The following is a 17,670-nucleotide window of genomic DNA, read 5'->3' as shown; positions in this document are numbered from 1 at the left end:
AATATAGCATGAAGTTGTTTCATATTGAAGCTAAAACTTCATGCTACATGCTAAAGTTATTTATCCTGCAGTCTACAGTTTTGTCATGAGATTTATCCGAAACTTCAGTCTAAATATGTTGAAGTTATTTAGTTCATTTGCTAAAACTTCAGACTAAACATGCTTAAGTTATTTAGTTCATTTACTAAAATTTCAGACTAAACATGCTTAAGTTATTTAGTTCATTTGCTAAAACTTCACACTAAATGATCACGCCTAACTATGCCTTGTAAAAACGACTAAGCGGTCGCTGCAAATATAACCCGATTCAATTCCGAAGTCGAATCCCACAGGGAACTAACCTATTTACTACAACTTTAAATAATGCTAATGATAAACTCAGACAACTTCCGGATGCAAGAGTTTTATGAATAATCAGTGAAATTTATTTAGCTAAGGAAAAATGACAATAAAATTAACAATAATGAAGACTAAAATTGAATTCAAGGGTAAAAGGATCTATGGCTATTGATTTCCCCAATTGCCGGATTAATTCTCAACTCTTTAGCTATAATCTCGCCGTAATACTCTATGAGGATTATGAGTTTCGGGCTACCGTAATTACCTCTCGATCAATTACGATAATTTACTAGAAGCATTCTCTCGAACTACTCTAGTTAACAATTTATGCAACTCAGAATTATCCCACCAAAGCATCGTTATTTCTAACCTCACTTTTAAATTAAAGTAATTAATCTCTTAACTTACCCAAGAGTGGTGTTGTTCAACAACAATCTAACCAAGTGTTCTTTATCAAGCAACACAAGGTAACTAGACATGATTAATCAAGGGCCCTTCCAATTAACCACAATACAATACGTAGTTGAACAATCATAGAACAAGCACGGCTCAATTATAACAAAATAGAGTCAAGAATTCATCCAACAATTGGTTCCATCAACCCTAGATAATAGATTTAGCTACTAATACTAATGGAAAACAAATCACTAAAATAATTCATAATCAACAAATAGAAGTATGAAGAAGAAGATGAAAACTCTTAGGAAATTATCCGTCTTCTCTCCCTCGTTCTTGCCTCTAAAATCTTCTAAAAACAGTTATCCCCCACTTCTGGGCGAGTTTAGGTTTTATATAGGTTTAGGTTAGTCGCCTAGGAAATTACATAATTAACCCTGCGTGTTTGGCTTTCGTCCGCGGCCGCGAATTGACCGCGGATCCGGCCGCGGATTTCCACTGCCTCACTGCATTTAGTTCGCGGACCAATTCGCGGCCGTGCACCTGCAGGGGTCGTCTCGCTTGCTTTTCTCGCTCCTTTTCGACGGGGCTAACCTTCGATTGGCCTTTCACACTCCATGTTGACTCCAAAGCACTCGTTAGCTCCCTCCTAGCTTAGAGTAGCTCCTGCAAAGCATCAAATTCTTAATTAGAGCATTTTGTTATCTTTTAGCATTCAAATATCAGTAAAATGCGGCTAAATTAGAGTGTAAGTAGTGCCTAAATTGCATAAATATAGCCTACTATCAATACCTCACACTTAAACCATTGCTCGTCCCCGAGCAATCAAACCACACTCTAAGAGGCCTAACTTCACTGAGCGACTTCCCTACTCGTCACACCAAGAATATTTCACATAAATTGAGGACATTATTGCAACATCTATACCTCAGGAGTTGACTCTCTCTAGCCACGCAATGTTCCTAACTGGCTTACTTACTCTAATTCATAGGTCCAGACTTACCTCTCCTTCATGAATCAAGTGCCTGCTCACAACAAAAGAGACTCATTTCACAATCAGTTAAATTTACACACACTGAGGAACTTTAAAAGGAACAGAATTCACTCACCCTCAGAAATGACATTCTTGTGCCACAAAAAACGCACCATAGGCTTGCCCGTAGTGTACTACTCTACTAATTGAGCTCACTCAGTCTAGGATCAAGTAGGACTTTATTTAGATGTAATGTAGGCTACAGATTGGGTAAGATATATTTGGATATGATAGTGACTACACCTCCTTAAGCACTTTAATACATTTAGTTTACAATCAAGTCCACACCTTAGTTAAACCAATATTTTTATCTTTAACACCACATATACCACCCCACACTTCTTCTTTGAGCACAATCACCTTAAAAGCCACCAAAGAATTATTACCAATCAACATGATACACTATTAACAATGTTTTTTTTTTTCACAAGTGACCTTTTCCAACAAGATATACCTTTCTCCTTATTTCCCTAGTTCCACTCAAAAGCTCCACCAACTACCCCACACTTTATCCTTTGTAGATTCATAGTATTTCAAGTGCTTACGAGAGGTAAAGGGTTCAAAAAGATGGTCAATTCAAACAAGAGATAGGGCTTGTAATGTGGTTGCCAAGAAAACAGGATTACAGGCTCAACGAGGTTAACTATGGTACATAGCAAATAGGTGGGTGGAGTATGTATATATATGGTTCAACAAAGAAATGCCTATATCACTTTCCAAACTAAACAAGACTACCATTTCGCTTTGCAGACATACGGGGCAAGTTCTAGGCGTTAAATGTCGTGCACAAAATATAACAAGCCTTACACACACATGGCACATGTCTCATTCCAGATTAGATCATCAAACACTCAGATCAAGGTACTTAAGCCAAATTAAGAACATACATTTTAAGGCCTTCTTACAAGAGTCAACAAATGAGCCTAAGCATCACACTAAAGTAACCACTATATTCAAGGTATTACGAAATTACGGGATCCTATGCTAATTCTACCTATAGTCCATAAGTTCCTAACTAAAAATAAAAAGCTAACTACACTGGGTTCAAACAAAACCCTTGAAAAAGAACCGTGGTTTGAATAAAAATCAAGGGGGAATTGATACACTACTACAAAAGAAAATCTTTTTGGTTTTTTTTTCTTTTCTTTTCGACTTTAGACCTTCAAGAAACCCATCGAATGATATCCATTGTCGGTTCAAGTTGAAATTGATTTATACAAATAAACTACGAAACTGTCTACATACAACATACAACAAAGTATCCCCCACCCCATAATTAAAAAGATAGCATGTCCCCATGTCATACAAAGTAAAGTAATATGAGGTAAAGGAACTTCCCTGGTGGATCAGTCTTGATCGGAGACAGTGCCAGGGTCGAGATGACATGCTCTCCCCAGCGCACGCAGCCAGCCCATGATTTTCTTTTCTGACTTCGCATTTTGGGTAGCCAAAGCATCAACTCTGGTCCCCAATTCTGTGATGGAAGTGCGCACTCCTGCTATGTCTTGTTTTAGGGTTGTCATTAGTGTGCTCTGTCTACCCCGGGATGGTCCTTCGGCCACTGCAGGTTGTTCCTGTGGGGGTGAGGCAGGTTCAACCTCCTCCTGACCTTCATCGCCCTCTTCCGATGCATTAGAATCGTCACTATGAGTTGCCTCTGGTGCCACTGGGTCTTTCCCGATGGTCACTTTGTCTGCCAGGAACTTTGCTTCTTTCTTTACCATGCCATCCACATTTGGGTTCTCAGGCACTTTTGCTGCCCGGCACAATCTAGTGATCAGAGAGGGAAAAAAGAAAAGAAAGATGATCAATACAGGAAATTCATGGAAATGCTTTGACAGATTCAATTGAATATTCCACTGATGGATGCTTTGAGAGAAATGCCAGGGTATGCAAAAATGATGAAGGACCTGATGTGGCGAAAATTTGACTTCCAGGACCTGTCCACTGTAATTCTGACACAGACCTGCAGCGCGATAGTGACAAGACCAATGGCCCAAAATGTGTCTGATCCATGTAGCTTCATTATCCCATGCAATATTGGGAGTTATGCTTTTGCTAAAGCATTGCGTGACTTGGGAGCCAGCATAAACTTGATGCCCTTGGCAATCTATACAAAATTGGGCATAGGCAGAGCTAGACCGACCTCAATGTTGCTGCAACTAGCCGATCGCACAGTCAAAAGACCGACAAGAATTCTTGATGATGTGCTTGTGCAAGTGGGGAAATTTGTATTTCCTGCAGACTTTGTTGTTCTTGACTGTCAGGTGGATAAAGAGATACCCATCATTCTGAGAAGGCCATTCTTAGCCACTGGGAGAGCTTTAATTGATTGTGAGACTGGAGAGTTGAAAATGAGGTTTAACAATGAAGAAATAATATTCAACGTTCAACAATCCATGAGGAGACCCAGTGAATTTGCAAATTGCTCACTAGTGGAGGTCGTGGATGCGATACTGCAAGAAGAGGATGAGACCCTTAATGTCAAGGATCCACTAGAAGCCTGCTTGATGAATTTGGAAGATATGGACGGTGAAGGGTTGACAGAGTGGGTCATGGCTCTCGAAGGTCAAGGATTCTGGAAAAAGGGAACCTCAGTTCGAGCCCTTACGCTTAGAAGAGAGAGCAACACCACCTGCAAAACCATCAATAGAGGAGCCACCACAGTTGGACTTGAAACCACTTCCAGCCCACCTCAGGTACGCTTTCTTGGGGCCTAATTCTACTTTGCATGTTATTATATCATCTAGTTTGCTAGTTGTGCAGGTAGAGCAACTATTGTAGGTATTGCAAGAATGTAAGACTGCCATTGGTTGGACCATGGTAGACATAAAGAGTATCAACCCAGCCTTGTGCATGGACAAGATTCTTCTGGAAGAGGGGCAAAAACCTTCCAGGGAGCATCAACGATGGTTGAACCCAAATATGAAGGAAGTAGTAAAGAAGGAAGTGATCAAGTGGCTGGATGCGGGTATCATCTTCCCCATCTCTGATAGCAACTGGGTCAGTCCTGTCCAATGTGTGCCGAAAAGGGGAGGAATGATGGTCGTACAAAATGAGAATAACGAGTTGATCTCGACTCGTACAGTCACGGGGTGGCGAATTTGCATGGACTATCGGAAACTGAACACATCCACTCGAAAGGACCATTTCCCATTGCCTTTCATTGACCAAATGTTGGACAGGTTAGCTGGGCGGTCCCACTTCTATTTCTTGGATGGATACTCGGGGTATAACCAAATCTCAATAGCCCCGGAAGACAGAGAGAAAACATCCTTACTTGTCCATATGGCATTTTTGCCTTTCGGAGAATGCCCTTTGGACTTTGCAATGCACCGGCTACATTCCAGCGGTGCATGTTAGCCATTTTCACTGACATGGTGGAGGATATTATGGAGGTGTTTATGGATGATTTCTCCGTGGTGGGGGATTCATTGAATATTGTCTTCACAACTTAAGAAGAGTGCTCAAAAGATGTGTAGAGACAAATCTAGTGCTGAATTGGGAAAAATGCCATTTTATGGTACAAGAAGGAATAATGTTGGGGCATCGAGTGTCCAGCAAGGGCATTGAAGTCGACCATGCTAAGATTGATGTGATTGAGAAGCTGCCACCGCCCACTTTGGTAAAGGCAGTGAGAAGTTTCCTTGGGCACGTCGGGTTCTATAGGCGATTCATTCAAGATTTCCAAAATTGCTAACCCCTTATGTAAGTTGCTTGAAAAGGATCAGCCCTTTGTGTTTTCTAATGATTGCAGGTTGGTTTTTGAGGAGCTGAAGAAGAGATTGGTGACTGCACCCATCATAGTGGCACTCAACTGGGAGCAATCACTCGAACTCATGTGTGACGCCAGTGATTATGCTATAGGAGCAGTCTTGGGGCAACGCAAAGACAAAATGATGCACCCGATTTACTATGCAAGCAGGACGCTCAGCGGTGCACAACTCAATTACACTGTAACAAAAAAGGAAATACTGGTTGTAGTGTTTGCCTTCGACAAATTCAGGTCGTACTTAATTGGTTCAAAAGTTATTGTTTATACTGACCATGCAGCAATTAGGTACTTGATTGCAAAGAAGGAGTCAAAGCCACGCTTGATTCGCTGGGTTCTGTTGCTACAAGAATTCGATCTGGAAATTTGTGACAGAAAGGGGACAGACAATCAAGTGGCAGACCACCTCTCAAGATTGGAAGGAGCTGAAAAGAGAATGGAGGTTGAAGACATAACAGAGACATTCCTAGATGAACAGTTACTTGCTGTGACAATGGAGGAGACGCCGTGGTATGTTGATATTGCTAACTATTTAGCAAGCGGTATTGTACCTTATGAACTCTCCTCAATTCAAAAGAAAAAGTTCTTCCGCGATTGTCGAGTCTATTATTGGGATGAACCTCTATTGTTTAAAATATGTGTAGATAACATGATCCGGAAGTGTATCCCCGAGAAAGATCAACCTTCTGTTTTGCAGGCTTGTCATGCTTCACCATATGGTGGACACTTTGGAGGAATCCGAACAGCAGCAAAAGTGTTGGAATCGGGATTGTATTGGCCTACCCTGTTCAAGGATGCCCATGCTTGGGTCAAAAGTTGCGATGAATGCCAAAGGACATGCAACATATCTCACCGTCACGAGATGCCGATGACCACAATTCAAGAGGTGGAAGTTTTTGACATGTGGGGGGATCGACTTTATGGGGTCGTTCATCAACTCGTATGGTAACAAATATATATTGGTAGTGGTTGACTATGTCTCTAAGTGGGTCGAAGCGGTGGCTCTCCCAACCAATGATGCAAAAGGGGTAACAAATTTCCTAAAGAAAAATATCTTCACACGTTTTGACACCCCGAGAGCTATAATCAGTGATGGTGGAACCCATTTTTGCAATAGAGCGTTCGCACGTCTGTTGGAAAAGTATGGAATTCGCCACAAAGTAGCCACACCGTACCACCCACAGACGAGCGGGCAAGTTGAAGTGTCCAATAGAGAAATTAAAAGTGTCCTAACAAAGACAGTGAATGCAACAAGGATTGATTGGGCGAAGAAGTTGGGTGATGCATTATGGGCGTACCGCACAACATTCAAAACTCTAATTGGTATGTCACCGTACAAGTTGGTGTTTGGAAAGGCATTCCACCTTCCGGTAGAGCTCGAACATAAAGCACTTTGGGCACTACGGCAGTTGAATCTGGATATAGAGACCACAGGCACCAGCAGAGTCACTGAGTTACATGAGCTCGAGGAATTCAGGTTCCATGCATTTGAGAATGCTAGATTATACAAAGAAAAGATGAAAATGATCCATGATAAGCATATCTTAGATCGGAACTTCAAGCCCGGAGATCTAGTGTTGTTATACAAATCGAGATTGAGATTGTTTCCGGGTAAGTTGAAGTCTCGATGGTCAGGACCCTTCATAGTGGTGCAAGTGTTCTCAAGTGGAGCTGTAGAGATTGAATCCGAAGATGGGACAAACAAGTTCACAGTAAATGGGCAAAGGTTAAAACATTACCTTGGAATGGTCGAAGAGAAAGGGGATAGAGTGGTGATAACTTTGGAAGAGCCCCAGTACGCGAACGAGGAGTGATAATGAAAGCCTGCGTCGTGTCACGACGTTAAATCCGGCACTTCCTGGGAGGCAACCCATGGTTTGTTGTAAATCGTCATGCCGCGACGTTAACTTAGGCGCTTTTTGGGATGCAACCCATTATTTTTCTTACTTTGGTTGTTGTAATTGATTTTGAACGACTTTGACCGATCTACTAGTGTGCAGGGCAAAAGTTATGTGCATCGGAAGGATTCGGGGGTCGATATTAACCCGAGAATAGGTAAAAATGCAGCAAACACAAAACTTGGCTGGAGACGGAGATCTGCGGCCGCGGATTGGACCGCGGATATGGCCGCAGATTTTGGCCTGTGTTCTGCCCCCCGTCCACGGCCGCGGATTGGACCGCGAATTGGGGTGCGGATGCGCGAGCGTGTCCATGTAAGTTTTTATTTTATTTTTAGTCCCCCACCACACACTTAAACCCCCTTATTTTCCCTAACCCAAACCCTCATTTCCCCCACTTCTCTTCTTCCCTTCCTAACTTCAAGAACCCAAACCCCTCCCTTCCCCTATATTTTCCTTTCAACACAAGACTCTTCTCCTTTCTTCTCTTCTCCACTCAACCGATCTCCAACCTCTGTTCTTCTCAAGATCTCCAAGTAAGTACATGATTTTATTCCTCTTTCTTAGTATTCCTCTTTTTTTTTCTTTTTTGTAATTTGTTTTTCTCAATCTTTTCCCTTGATATTGTATGTATAGGGTAGTAAAATCATAGGTGCTTTTGTCTGGGATTTGGATTGTGGTTTATATGTGGTATATGGAGGCTATGTGAATTGGTTGATTTGGGGGAAGCCATTGTTGGGTTTGTGAGGAATGGTAGTCTAATTGGGTCTTTGGGTGACTTGGGGGAACATATGCACACTACCTGTTTGTTGATTTGCCTTAATGAGTGTTGAATATAAATTGTGACCAATTGTGCGAGTGAAGTCTGAGTAACCGCCATTGGGACACATATTCCTCTCTCCACTGATAGTAGTATTTATTGTGTAGGTAACATGCAACCTTCAAGGAAGAGACGCGCTACCGGGGCCTCATCACGTGTTCATGGAGGCTCATCTTGGGGACGGGCACCGGCCAGTGCAACTCAGTTTGATCGTACCAGGTTTGTCTCCAGAGCTGCCCAAGACCATTTCAGTTTGAAGGCCACTAAAAAACCTGTATCGGAAAGGGGTATTGACAGGGCATCCCTCCAGGATGAGTGCCCTAATATGTATCGGGAGTTGATCAGGCGCAGATTGGACAACTTTTTCGAAGAGCCGGAGGAGGGTAACTTGATGCTTGTTCAGGAGTTCTATGCCAACTGCCCCGAACATGAGGATAGAATATGCACTGTGCGACACAGAAGCCATCAGGAGAGTGTATCGATTGCCTGAATTCAATGGGGAGGAGGATTTCTATGATACTTATAGGAGAGAACCCATCACATGGAACAAGTTTTTCAGAACTATCTATGCACAGACAAAGAAGTAGTGTGGGTTGTGCCGGGATCGAAGCTACACTCTTCCTCACTCACTTTTGAAGGAAAATGTTGGTTGTACATCATCAATAGTCGCTTGCTGCCATCCCACAACACCACTGAGGTAAATGGTCCGAGAGCTGCCTTGATATGGTATTTCGTGAATGGCCATGACTTCGATGTGGCCAAGGTTATTCAGTCTGAGATGTTCGTCCGTTCACCACAGAAGAGGTATGGTTCTTTTTCCCCTCTCTGATCACTAGATTATGCCAGGCAGCAAGGGTGCCTGAGAACCCAAATGCGGATGGCATGGTAAAGAAAAAAGTAAAGTTTCGGGCAGACAAAGTGACCATCGGGAAAGACCCGGTGGCACTAGGGGCAACTCATAGTGACGATTCTAATGCGTCGGAAGAGGGAGATGAAGGGCAGGAGGAGGTTGAACCTGCCTCACCCCCACAGGAACAAGCTGCAGTGGCTGAAGGATCATCCCAGGGCAGACGGAGCACGCGAATGACAGCCCTAGAACAAGACATGGCAGGACTGCGCACTTCCATCACGGAATTGGGGACCAGAGTTGATGCTTTGGCCACCCAAAATGTGAAGTCAGAAAAGAAAATCATGGGCTGGCTGCGTGCGCTAGGGAGAGCATGTCATCTCGACCCTGGCACTGTCTCCGATCAAGACTGATCCACTAGGGAAGTTCCTTTACCTCATATTACTTTACTTTGTATGACATGGGGACACACCATCTTTTTAAGTGTGGGGTGGGGGATACTTTGTTGTATGTTGTATGTAGATAGTTTCGTAGTTTATTTGTATAAATCAATTTCGACTTGGCCCGACGATGGATATCATTCGATGGGTTTCTTGAGGGACTAAAGTCGAAAAGAAAAGAAAAAAAAAGATTTTCTTTTGTAGTAGTGTATCAATTCCCCCTTGGTTTTTCTTCAAACCACGGTTCTTTTCTAAGGGTTTTGTTTGAACTCGGTGTAGTTAGCTTTTTATTTTTAGTTAGGAACTTATCGGCTATGGGCAGAATTAGAATAGGATCTCGTAATTCCGTAATGCCTTGAATATAGCGGTTACTTTATTGTGACGCTTAGGCTCATTTGTTGACTCTTGTAAGAAGGCCTTAAAATGTATGTTCTTAATTTGGCTTAAGTACCCTGATCTGAGTGTTTGATGATCTAATTTGGAATGAGTCATGTGCCTTGTGTGTGTGAGGCTTGTTATATTCTGTGCACGACATTTAACGCCTAGAACTTGCCCCTTATGTCTGCAAAGCGAAATGGTAGTCTTGTTTAGTCTGGGAAGTGATATAGGCATTTCTTTGTTGAACCATATATACACATACTCCACCCACCTATTTGCTATGTACCATAGTTAACCCCGTTGAGCCTGTAATCATGTTTCCTTGGCAACCACATTACAAGCCCTATCCCTTATTTGAATTGACCATCTTTTTGAACCATTTACCTCTCGTAAGCGCTCGAAATACTATGAATTTACAAAGGATAAAGTGTGGGGGTAGTTGGTGGAGCTTTTGAGTGGAACTAGAGAAATAAGGAGAAATGTATATCTTGTTGGAAAAGGCCACTTGTGAAAAAAAAAGAACATTGTTAATAGTGTATCATGTTGATTGGTAATAATTCTTTGGTGGCTTTTAAGGTGATTGTGCTCAAAGAAGAAGTGTGGGGTGGTATATGTGGTGTTAAAGATGAAAATATTGGTTTAACTTAGATGTGGACTTGATTGTAAAATAAATATAATAAAGTGCTTAGCGAGGTGTAGTCACTATCATATCCAAATATATCCTACCCAACCTGTAGCCTACATTACATCCAAATAAAGTCCTACTTCATCCTAGACTAAGTGAGCTCAATTAGTAGAGTTGTACACTACGGGCAAGCTTATGGTGCATTTTCTGTGGCACAAGAATGTCATTTCTGAGGGTGAGTGAATTCTGTTCCTTTTAAAGTTCCTCAGTGTGTGTGAATTTTACTGATTCTGAAATGAGTCTCTTTTGTTGTGAGCATGCACTTGATTCATGAAGGAGAGGTAAGTCTGAACCTATGAATTAGAGTAAGTAAGCTGGTAAGGAACATTGCATGGCTAGAGGGAGTCAACTCTTGAGGTGTAGATGTTGCACTAATGTCCTCAATTTATGTGAAATATTCTTGGTGTGATGAGTAGGGAAGTCGCTCAGTGAAGTTAGGCCTCTTAGAGTGTGGTTTGATTGCTCAGGGATGAGCAACAGTTTAAGTGTGAGGTATTAATAGTAGGCTATATTTATGCAATTTAGAAACTACTTACACTCTAATTTAGCCGCACTTTATTGATATTTGAATGCTAAAAGATAACAAAATGCTCTAATTAAGAATTTGATGCTTTGCAGGAGCTACTCCGAGCTAGGAGGGAGCTAACGAGTGTTTTGGAGTCAACATGGAGTGTGAAAGGCCAATCGAAGGTTAGCCTGATCAAAAAGGAGCGAGAAAAGCAAGCAAGACGACCCCTCCAGGTGCGCGGCCGCAAAGTGGGCCGCGAATTGGTCTGCGAACTCAAGGCAGTGAGGCAGTGGAAATCCGCAGGCGAATCCGCGGCCGTGGACGGGCGAACGAAAGCCAAACACGCAGGGTTTTCCTAAGCGACTAACCTAAACCTATATGAAACCTTAACTCGCCCACAAGTGGGGGATAGCTATTTTTAGAAGATTTTAGAGGCAAGAACGAGGGAGAGAAGACGGATAATTTTCTAAGAGTTTTCATCTTCTTATTCATACTTCTATTTGTTGATTATGAATTATTTTAGAAATTGGTTTTCCATTAGTATGAGTAGCCAAATCTATTATCTAGGGTTGATGGAACCAATTGTTGGATGAAGTCTTGACTCTATTTTGTTATAATTGAGCCGTGCTTGTTCTATGATTGTTCAACTACGTATTGTATTGTGGTTAATTGGAAGGGCCCTCGATTAATCGTGTCTAGTTACCTCGTGTTGCTTGAGAAAGAACACTTGGTTAGATTGTTGTTGAACAACACCACTTTTGGGTAAGTTAAGAGATTAATTACTTGAATTTAAAAGAGGGGTTAACAATAACGATGCTTTGGTGGGATAATTCTGAGTTGCATAAATTGTTAACTAGAGTAGTTCGAGAGAATGCTTCTAGTAAATTATCGTAATTGATCGAGAGGTAATTACGGTAGCCCGGAACTCATAATCCTCATAGAGTATTACGGCGAGATTATAGCTAAAGAGTTGAGAATTAATCCGGCAATTGGGGAAATCAATAGCCCTAGATCCTTTTACCCTTGAATTCACTTTTAGTCTTAATTATTGCTAATTTTATTGTCATTTTTCCTTAGCTAAATAAATTCCACTGATTATTCATAAAACTCTTGCATCCGGAAGTTGTCTGAGCTTATCATTAGCATTATTTAAAGTTGTAGTAAATAGGTTAGTTCCCTTTGGGATTCCACTCCGGACTTAAACTGGGTTATATTTGCAGCGACCGCCTAGTCCTTTTTACAAGGCATAATTGGGCGTGATCAAATTTTGCAACTCAGAATTTCCGCGACATCAGGTCCTTCATAATTTTTGCATACCCTGGCATTTCTCTCAAAGCATCCATCAGTGGAATATTCAATTGAATCTGTCGAAGCATTTCCATGAATTTCATATATTGGACAGGTCCTGGAAGTCAAAAATGATGGAAATGCTTCGACAGATATAATTGAATATTCCACTGATGGATGCTTTGAGAGAAATGCCATGGTATGCAAAAATGATGAAGGACCTGATGTCGCGAAAATTCTGAGTTGCAAAATTTGATCACGCCTAACTATGCCTTGTAAAAAGGACTAAGCGATCACTGCAAATATAATCCGGTTCAAGTCCGGAGTCGAATCCCACAAGGAACTAATCTATTTACTACAACTTTAAATAATGCTAATGATAAACTCAGACAACTTCCGGATGCAAGAGTTTTATGAATAATCAGTGGAATTTATTTAGCTAAGGAAAAATAACAATAAAATTAGCAATAATCAAGACTAAAATTGAATTCAAGGGTAAAAGGATCTAGGGCTATTGATTTCCCCAATTGCCGGATTAATTCTCAACTCTTTAGCTATAATCTCGCCGTAATACTCTATGAGGATTATGAGTTCCCGGATACCGTAATTACCTCTCGATCAATTACGATAATTTACTAGAAGCATTCTCTCGAACTACTCTAGTTAACAATTTATGCAACTCAGAATTATCCCACCAAAGCTTCGCTATTTCTAACCTCACTTTTAAATTCAAGTAATTAATCTCTTAACTTACCCAAAAGTGGTGTTGTTCAACAACAATCTAACCAAGTGTTCTTTCTCAAGCAACACAAGGTAACTAGCACGATTAATCGAGGGCCCTTCCAATTAACCACAATACAATACGTAGTTGAACAATCATAGAACAAGCACAGCTCAATTATAACAAAATAAAGTCAAGACTTCTTCCAACAATTGGTTCCATCAACCCTAGATAATAGATTTAGCTACTCATACTAATGGAAAATAAATTACTAAAATAATTCATAATCAACAAATATAAGTATGAAGAAGAAAATGAAAACTCTTAGAAAATTATCCGTCTTCTCTCCCTCGTTTTTGCCTCTAAAATCTTCTAAAAACAGCTATCATTCACTTCTGGGCGAGTTTAGGTTTCATATAGGTTTAGGTTAGTCGCTTAGGAAAACCCTGCGTGTTTGGCTTTCGTCCGCCCGTCCGCAGCCGCGGATTCGACCGCGGATTTCCACTGCCTCACTACCTTGAGTTCGTGGATCAATTCGCGGTCGCGCACCTGGAGGGGTCGTCTCGCTTGCTTTTCTCGCTCCTTTTCGACCGGGCTAACCTTCGATTGGCCTTTCACACTCCATGACTCCAAAATACTCGTTAGCTCGGAGTAGCTCCTGCAAAGCATCAAATTCCTAATTAGAGCATTTTATTATCTTTTAGCATTCAAATATCAATAAAGTGCGGCTAAATTAGAGTGTAAGTAGTTTCTAAATTGTATAAATATAGCCTACTATCACTAAATATACGTAAGGTTTTGTCTTGCATTATGTAATTTTCTAATGAGTTTTTGCGAATGCATGCTGGAGTTATTTAATTCATTTGCTAAAACTTCAGACTAAACATGCTTAAGTTATTTAATTCATTTGCTAAAATTTCAGACTAAATATACTTAAGTTTTTTAGTTCATTTACTAAAACTTCAGACTATATATGCTTAAGTTTTTTAGTTCATTTGCTAAAATTTTAGACTAAACATGCTTAAGTTTTTGTCTTGCAGTATGTAATTTTCTAATGAGATTTTGCTAATGCATGCTGAAGTTATTCAGTTCATTTGCTAAAATTTCATACCAAAACATGCTGAAATTTTGTCCTGCAGTCTACAGTTTTGTTATGAGTTTTATCCGAAACTTCAGTCTAAATAAGCTGAAGTTTTTTAGTTCATTTGCTAAAATTTCAGACTAAACATGCTTAAGTTTTTGTCTTGCGGTATGTAATTTTCTAATGATTGTTTTCTAATGCATGGTGAAGTTATTTAGTTCATTTGTTAAAACTTCATACCAAAACATGCTTAAGTTTTGTCCTGCAGTCTACAATTTTGTCAATAGTCTTTTATTAAAGAAGGGTAAAATTATCTTTTTAAAATATTTTTAACAAAAAAGTGGGTACGGATGCAAACGAAAAAACAAAATGGGTATAAGTTAAAAAGGAGCGACCAAATAGTGCGCCCCATGCAATTTTTACCAAATTTTGTGGCTTCAGAAGCAAAACAATCGCTCACTGCAGTTTGGATTCGTTTGCGTCAACTTCCAACTGAATTTTATGATGGAATTATCTTACAAAAAATTGGAAATAAAGTTGGAAGGATCAGCCACTTTGAGGGGACGATATGCTAGATTATGTGTCGAAACTCCTCTTGATTATCCAGTTAAGCCATACATTTTTATTGGTTCGCACAAGCAACACATCTTATACGAAGGGGACAATTTTTTATGCAAAAGATGTGGAAGATTAGGCCATTCATCCCTACCGTGTCCCTATGTTGTCTTGTATGCTCCACAAGAAACTATGTTATATGCCAATTCTCAACAAATAGCTACCGATACAAATGGTGGAGAATGGCAAACGATGGTATTCTCAAGAAGAAAGAAAGTTTCTCATAAAGCAAAGGCTGAGCCAATCGGTGAATCACCTGTCACAGGTATTAATGTCAAGATTTTTGAGGCATCAACATGTAAGTATCCCAATACCCAAAAACTAAAATATAAAAGCAGAGATTCACCATTGGTGCTGGACACAGACAAAAGAAAATCTCATTTAGGGCCCGTTTGGACATAAAATTTGATGGAAGATTTTTTCAAAAATTTTTTACTTTTTTTCGAAATTAGCGTTTGTTCATAAAATTTTTAATTTTCACTTAAAGATGCCTTTTAGAAATTTTCGAAAATTTGAAAAACTGCAAAAAACTGTTTTTCAAAATTTTCACTCAAATCACTCATAAAACTTCAAAAACAACCCAAACTAAAATTTATGTCAAAACACGACTCTAAATTAAAAAAAAAATTCTAACATTTTTTCGAATTTTACAATTCTTATGTCCAAACACCTACTTAGTTTCTAAAACTGTTATTCCTTCTGCAGTCGAGCCTCTCAATGGGAAAAATAATTTTTTATTATTAGAAAATCAGCCCATGGTTTATGAAAATACCACTAATAAGAAAACCACTACTCATGATCATCATGACCAATGCATGGACAACCTTGAGGTGGACTCCCTAGAGCCCAACATGGATATCTCTAAGAGTGCCATCACAATTACTAGTCAACCTATTACTAGTCTTAAAACCCCTGCTAATAATAAAAAACCTCAAAAATAAGAATTCTCTATCCCCCTCATTACTAACAACGAGACTTATATTACCAATGTTATTACTAATTTAAATAATTCTAATAACATTACTACTTCTAATCAATCTAAAAGCTCCTCACACTTGTCCTCTGAAAATATATTCGATAAGCAAATGCCTGATGCTAGTATCTGTCCTCTACCGAATCCATGGAACTAGCCAATCCTACTATTACTTTCAATAAGAAAATCCCTGAAAGCTCTTGTGACCATAAGTCAGAATACTTGGCCACCGAAATACATTTAAGTAGCCAAATGGCTAGAGGTAAAGAATAAAATTCACAAGGCACATCCTTGCAAGATCATACCAAAGATAACATGCATACTATGCAACTAGACTCTATTATAATTGATTTGCCTATCCTTTCTCCGGATACTCTTACTTCCCCACTTGAACTTCCCACTAAAAATTCAAATATTGAGAATAATGCCAAAAACACCATTTTCCTTGAAAAAGAGATGCAGACTAATCCAAGTTCTGAGAATCCAAGCTATGGACAATCTTCATCCACTCACACCTCTTCCAATGGAGACCAATCCTCCTCACAATGCTCAAGAACTAGGAGGAGAAAAAATAATAGTGGGGAAGGAAGGATTTCTTCCACCAGGCAGGGAATCGAGGGAAAAATTCTCAAGCCTAAACGAAGCCACGAACAAGTTCTTAAAGGAGAGGCAAAAGAAGAAGCACATCTTCAGTTGTCCTGCTCTGTGCAGGTGCGCCATGGACATAAGACCATTACAAGACTCAACGACAGTAAAACATGCAGTGACCCTAGTTCTCCCGATAAGGGAAAGCATGTCTTCGCCTTTGGTGGGGGAGAACAACAACAATCAACTCCATCTTGTGATGATGAATCGACAATCTAATTTTGTTATTTGGAATGTTCGTGGATCGAATAATGAAAGCTTTAGGAGGAGTTTTAGAGAGTTAGTTGGCACTCACAAGCCATGCTTGGTAGCTCTCCTAGAAACCAAGATGAAGACTCACGCCTCTCTTATTAATGACTTTTATTTTGCTAAGATAATTGAGGTTCCCGCAAAAGGTCAGTCTGGTGGTATGGCTATCCTGTGAAACCACAATATTGTAACTGTACAGGACCTCTTGAGAAGAGAACAAGAGATCCACCTTATGATAGAGGTTCTCCCTTATCGTAAAACTTGGCTATTCAATGTCGTATATGCTAGTACAGAAAAATTAGTCAGAGATAACTTGTGAAAAAATCTCGAAGACATTCATAATTCCTATATTGGCCCATGGCTCGTAGGAGGAGATTTTAATGATGTCATAATTACGTCAAGTGAAAAACTAAGATGAAGACCTATTAGCCTAGGCAGAACCTCAAAAGTTTGGGAATATATTAACAATTATAATCTTATTGATTTAGGATTTAAGGGATGCAAGTTCACCTGGTCTAATCATAGGAAAAGGAAGAAAGATTTAATTATGGAAAGACTGTATAGGGTTTTGGCCAATGAAGAGTGGCTTTCGCTTTTTCCTCATGCATCTGTTACCCATCTACCTAGGACTTATTCAGACCGTAACTCCTAATTAATCAATCTCAATTCCTCTAGTAGTGCCATCTCGAAACTATTTAGGCTTGAAACTATTTGGTGTACTCACTCGGATTTCATTAATGTAGTCACTTCTAATTGGAAAGATAAGGACTTGGATTCTGCTATTAATACCTTTGAGGAGAGAGTGATATATTGGAAGAACAATTCTTTTGGGGACCTTTTCTGAAGGAAAAGAAGACTGCTAGCTCGATTAAATGGTATCCAGAATTCTAGCAACTATCATACTAGTATGTTTCTTCAGAAATTAGAAGACTCCCTCAAGTTGGAATATAATAATATTCTCAAGCTAGAAGAAGATTACTGGA

At 40.0% G+C, this 17,670-nt stretch overlaps 1 protein-coding gene across 1 annotated transcript; it reads left to right on the top strand.

Moving 5' to 3' along the window:
• The first annotated feature begins 3,630 nt into the window (after positions 1-3,630).
• LOC138908205 (uncharacterized) lies at positions 3,631-9,518 on the top strand. Its single transcript, XM_070198853.1, has 8 exons — positions 3,631-4,467; positions 4,553-4,953; positions 5,526-6,082; positions 6,185-6,311; positions 6,658-7,312; positions 8,075-8,177; positions 8,366-8,733; positions 9,105-9,518. The coding sequence occupies exons 1-8, from the start codon at positions 3,631-3,633 to the stop codon at positions 9,516-9,518; spliced, it is 3,462 nt and encodes a 1,153-aa protein (XP_070054954.1).
• The last annotated feature ends 8,152 nt before the right edge of the window (positions 9,519-17,670 follow it).

Source organism: Nicotiana tomentosiformis, chromosome 3 (assembly GCF_000390325.3).
Source record: "Nicotiana tomentosiformis chromosome 3, ASM39032v3, whole genome shotgun sequence".
Lineage (NCBI taxonomy): Eukaryota > Viridiplantae > Streptophyta > Magnoliopsida > Solanales > Solanaceae > Nicotiana > Nicotiana tomentosiformis.
This window is presented reverse-complemented; position numbering and strand designations above follow the sequence as displayed.

Excerpts from the sequence above, each read along its gene's own strand:
- LOC138908205 (XM_070198853.1), top strand. The coding sequence starts at position 3,631 with ATGGATGCTTTGAGAGAAATGCCAGGGTATGCAAAAATGATGAAGGAC. Across the intron at positions 4,954-5,525 it reads ATTGACCAAATGTTGGACAG|GTTGGTTTTTGAGGAGCTGA; the intron begins GTTAGCTGGGCG and ends TAATGATTGCAG. Across the intron at positions 6,312-6,657 it reads AAAGTGTTGGAATCGGGATT|AGCGTTCGCACGTCTGTTGG; the intron begins GTATTGGCCTAC and ends TTTTTGCAATAG.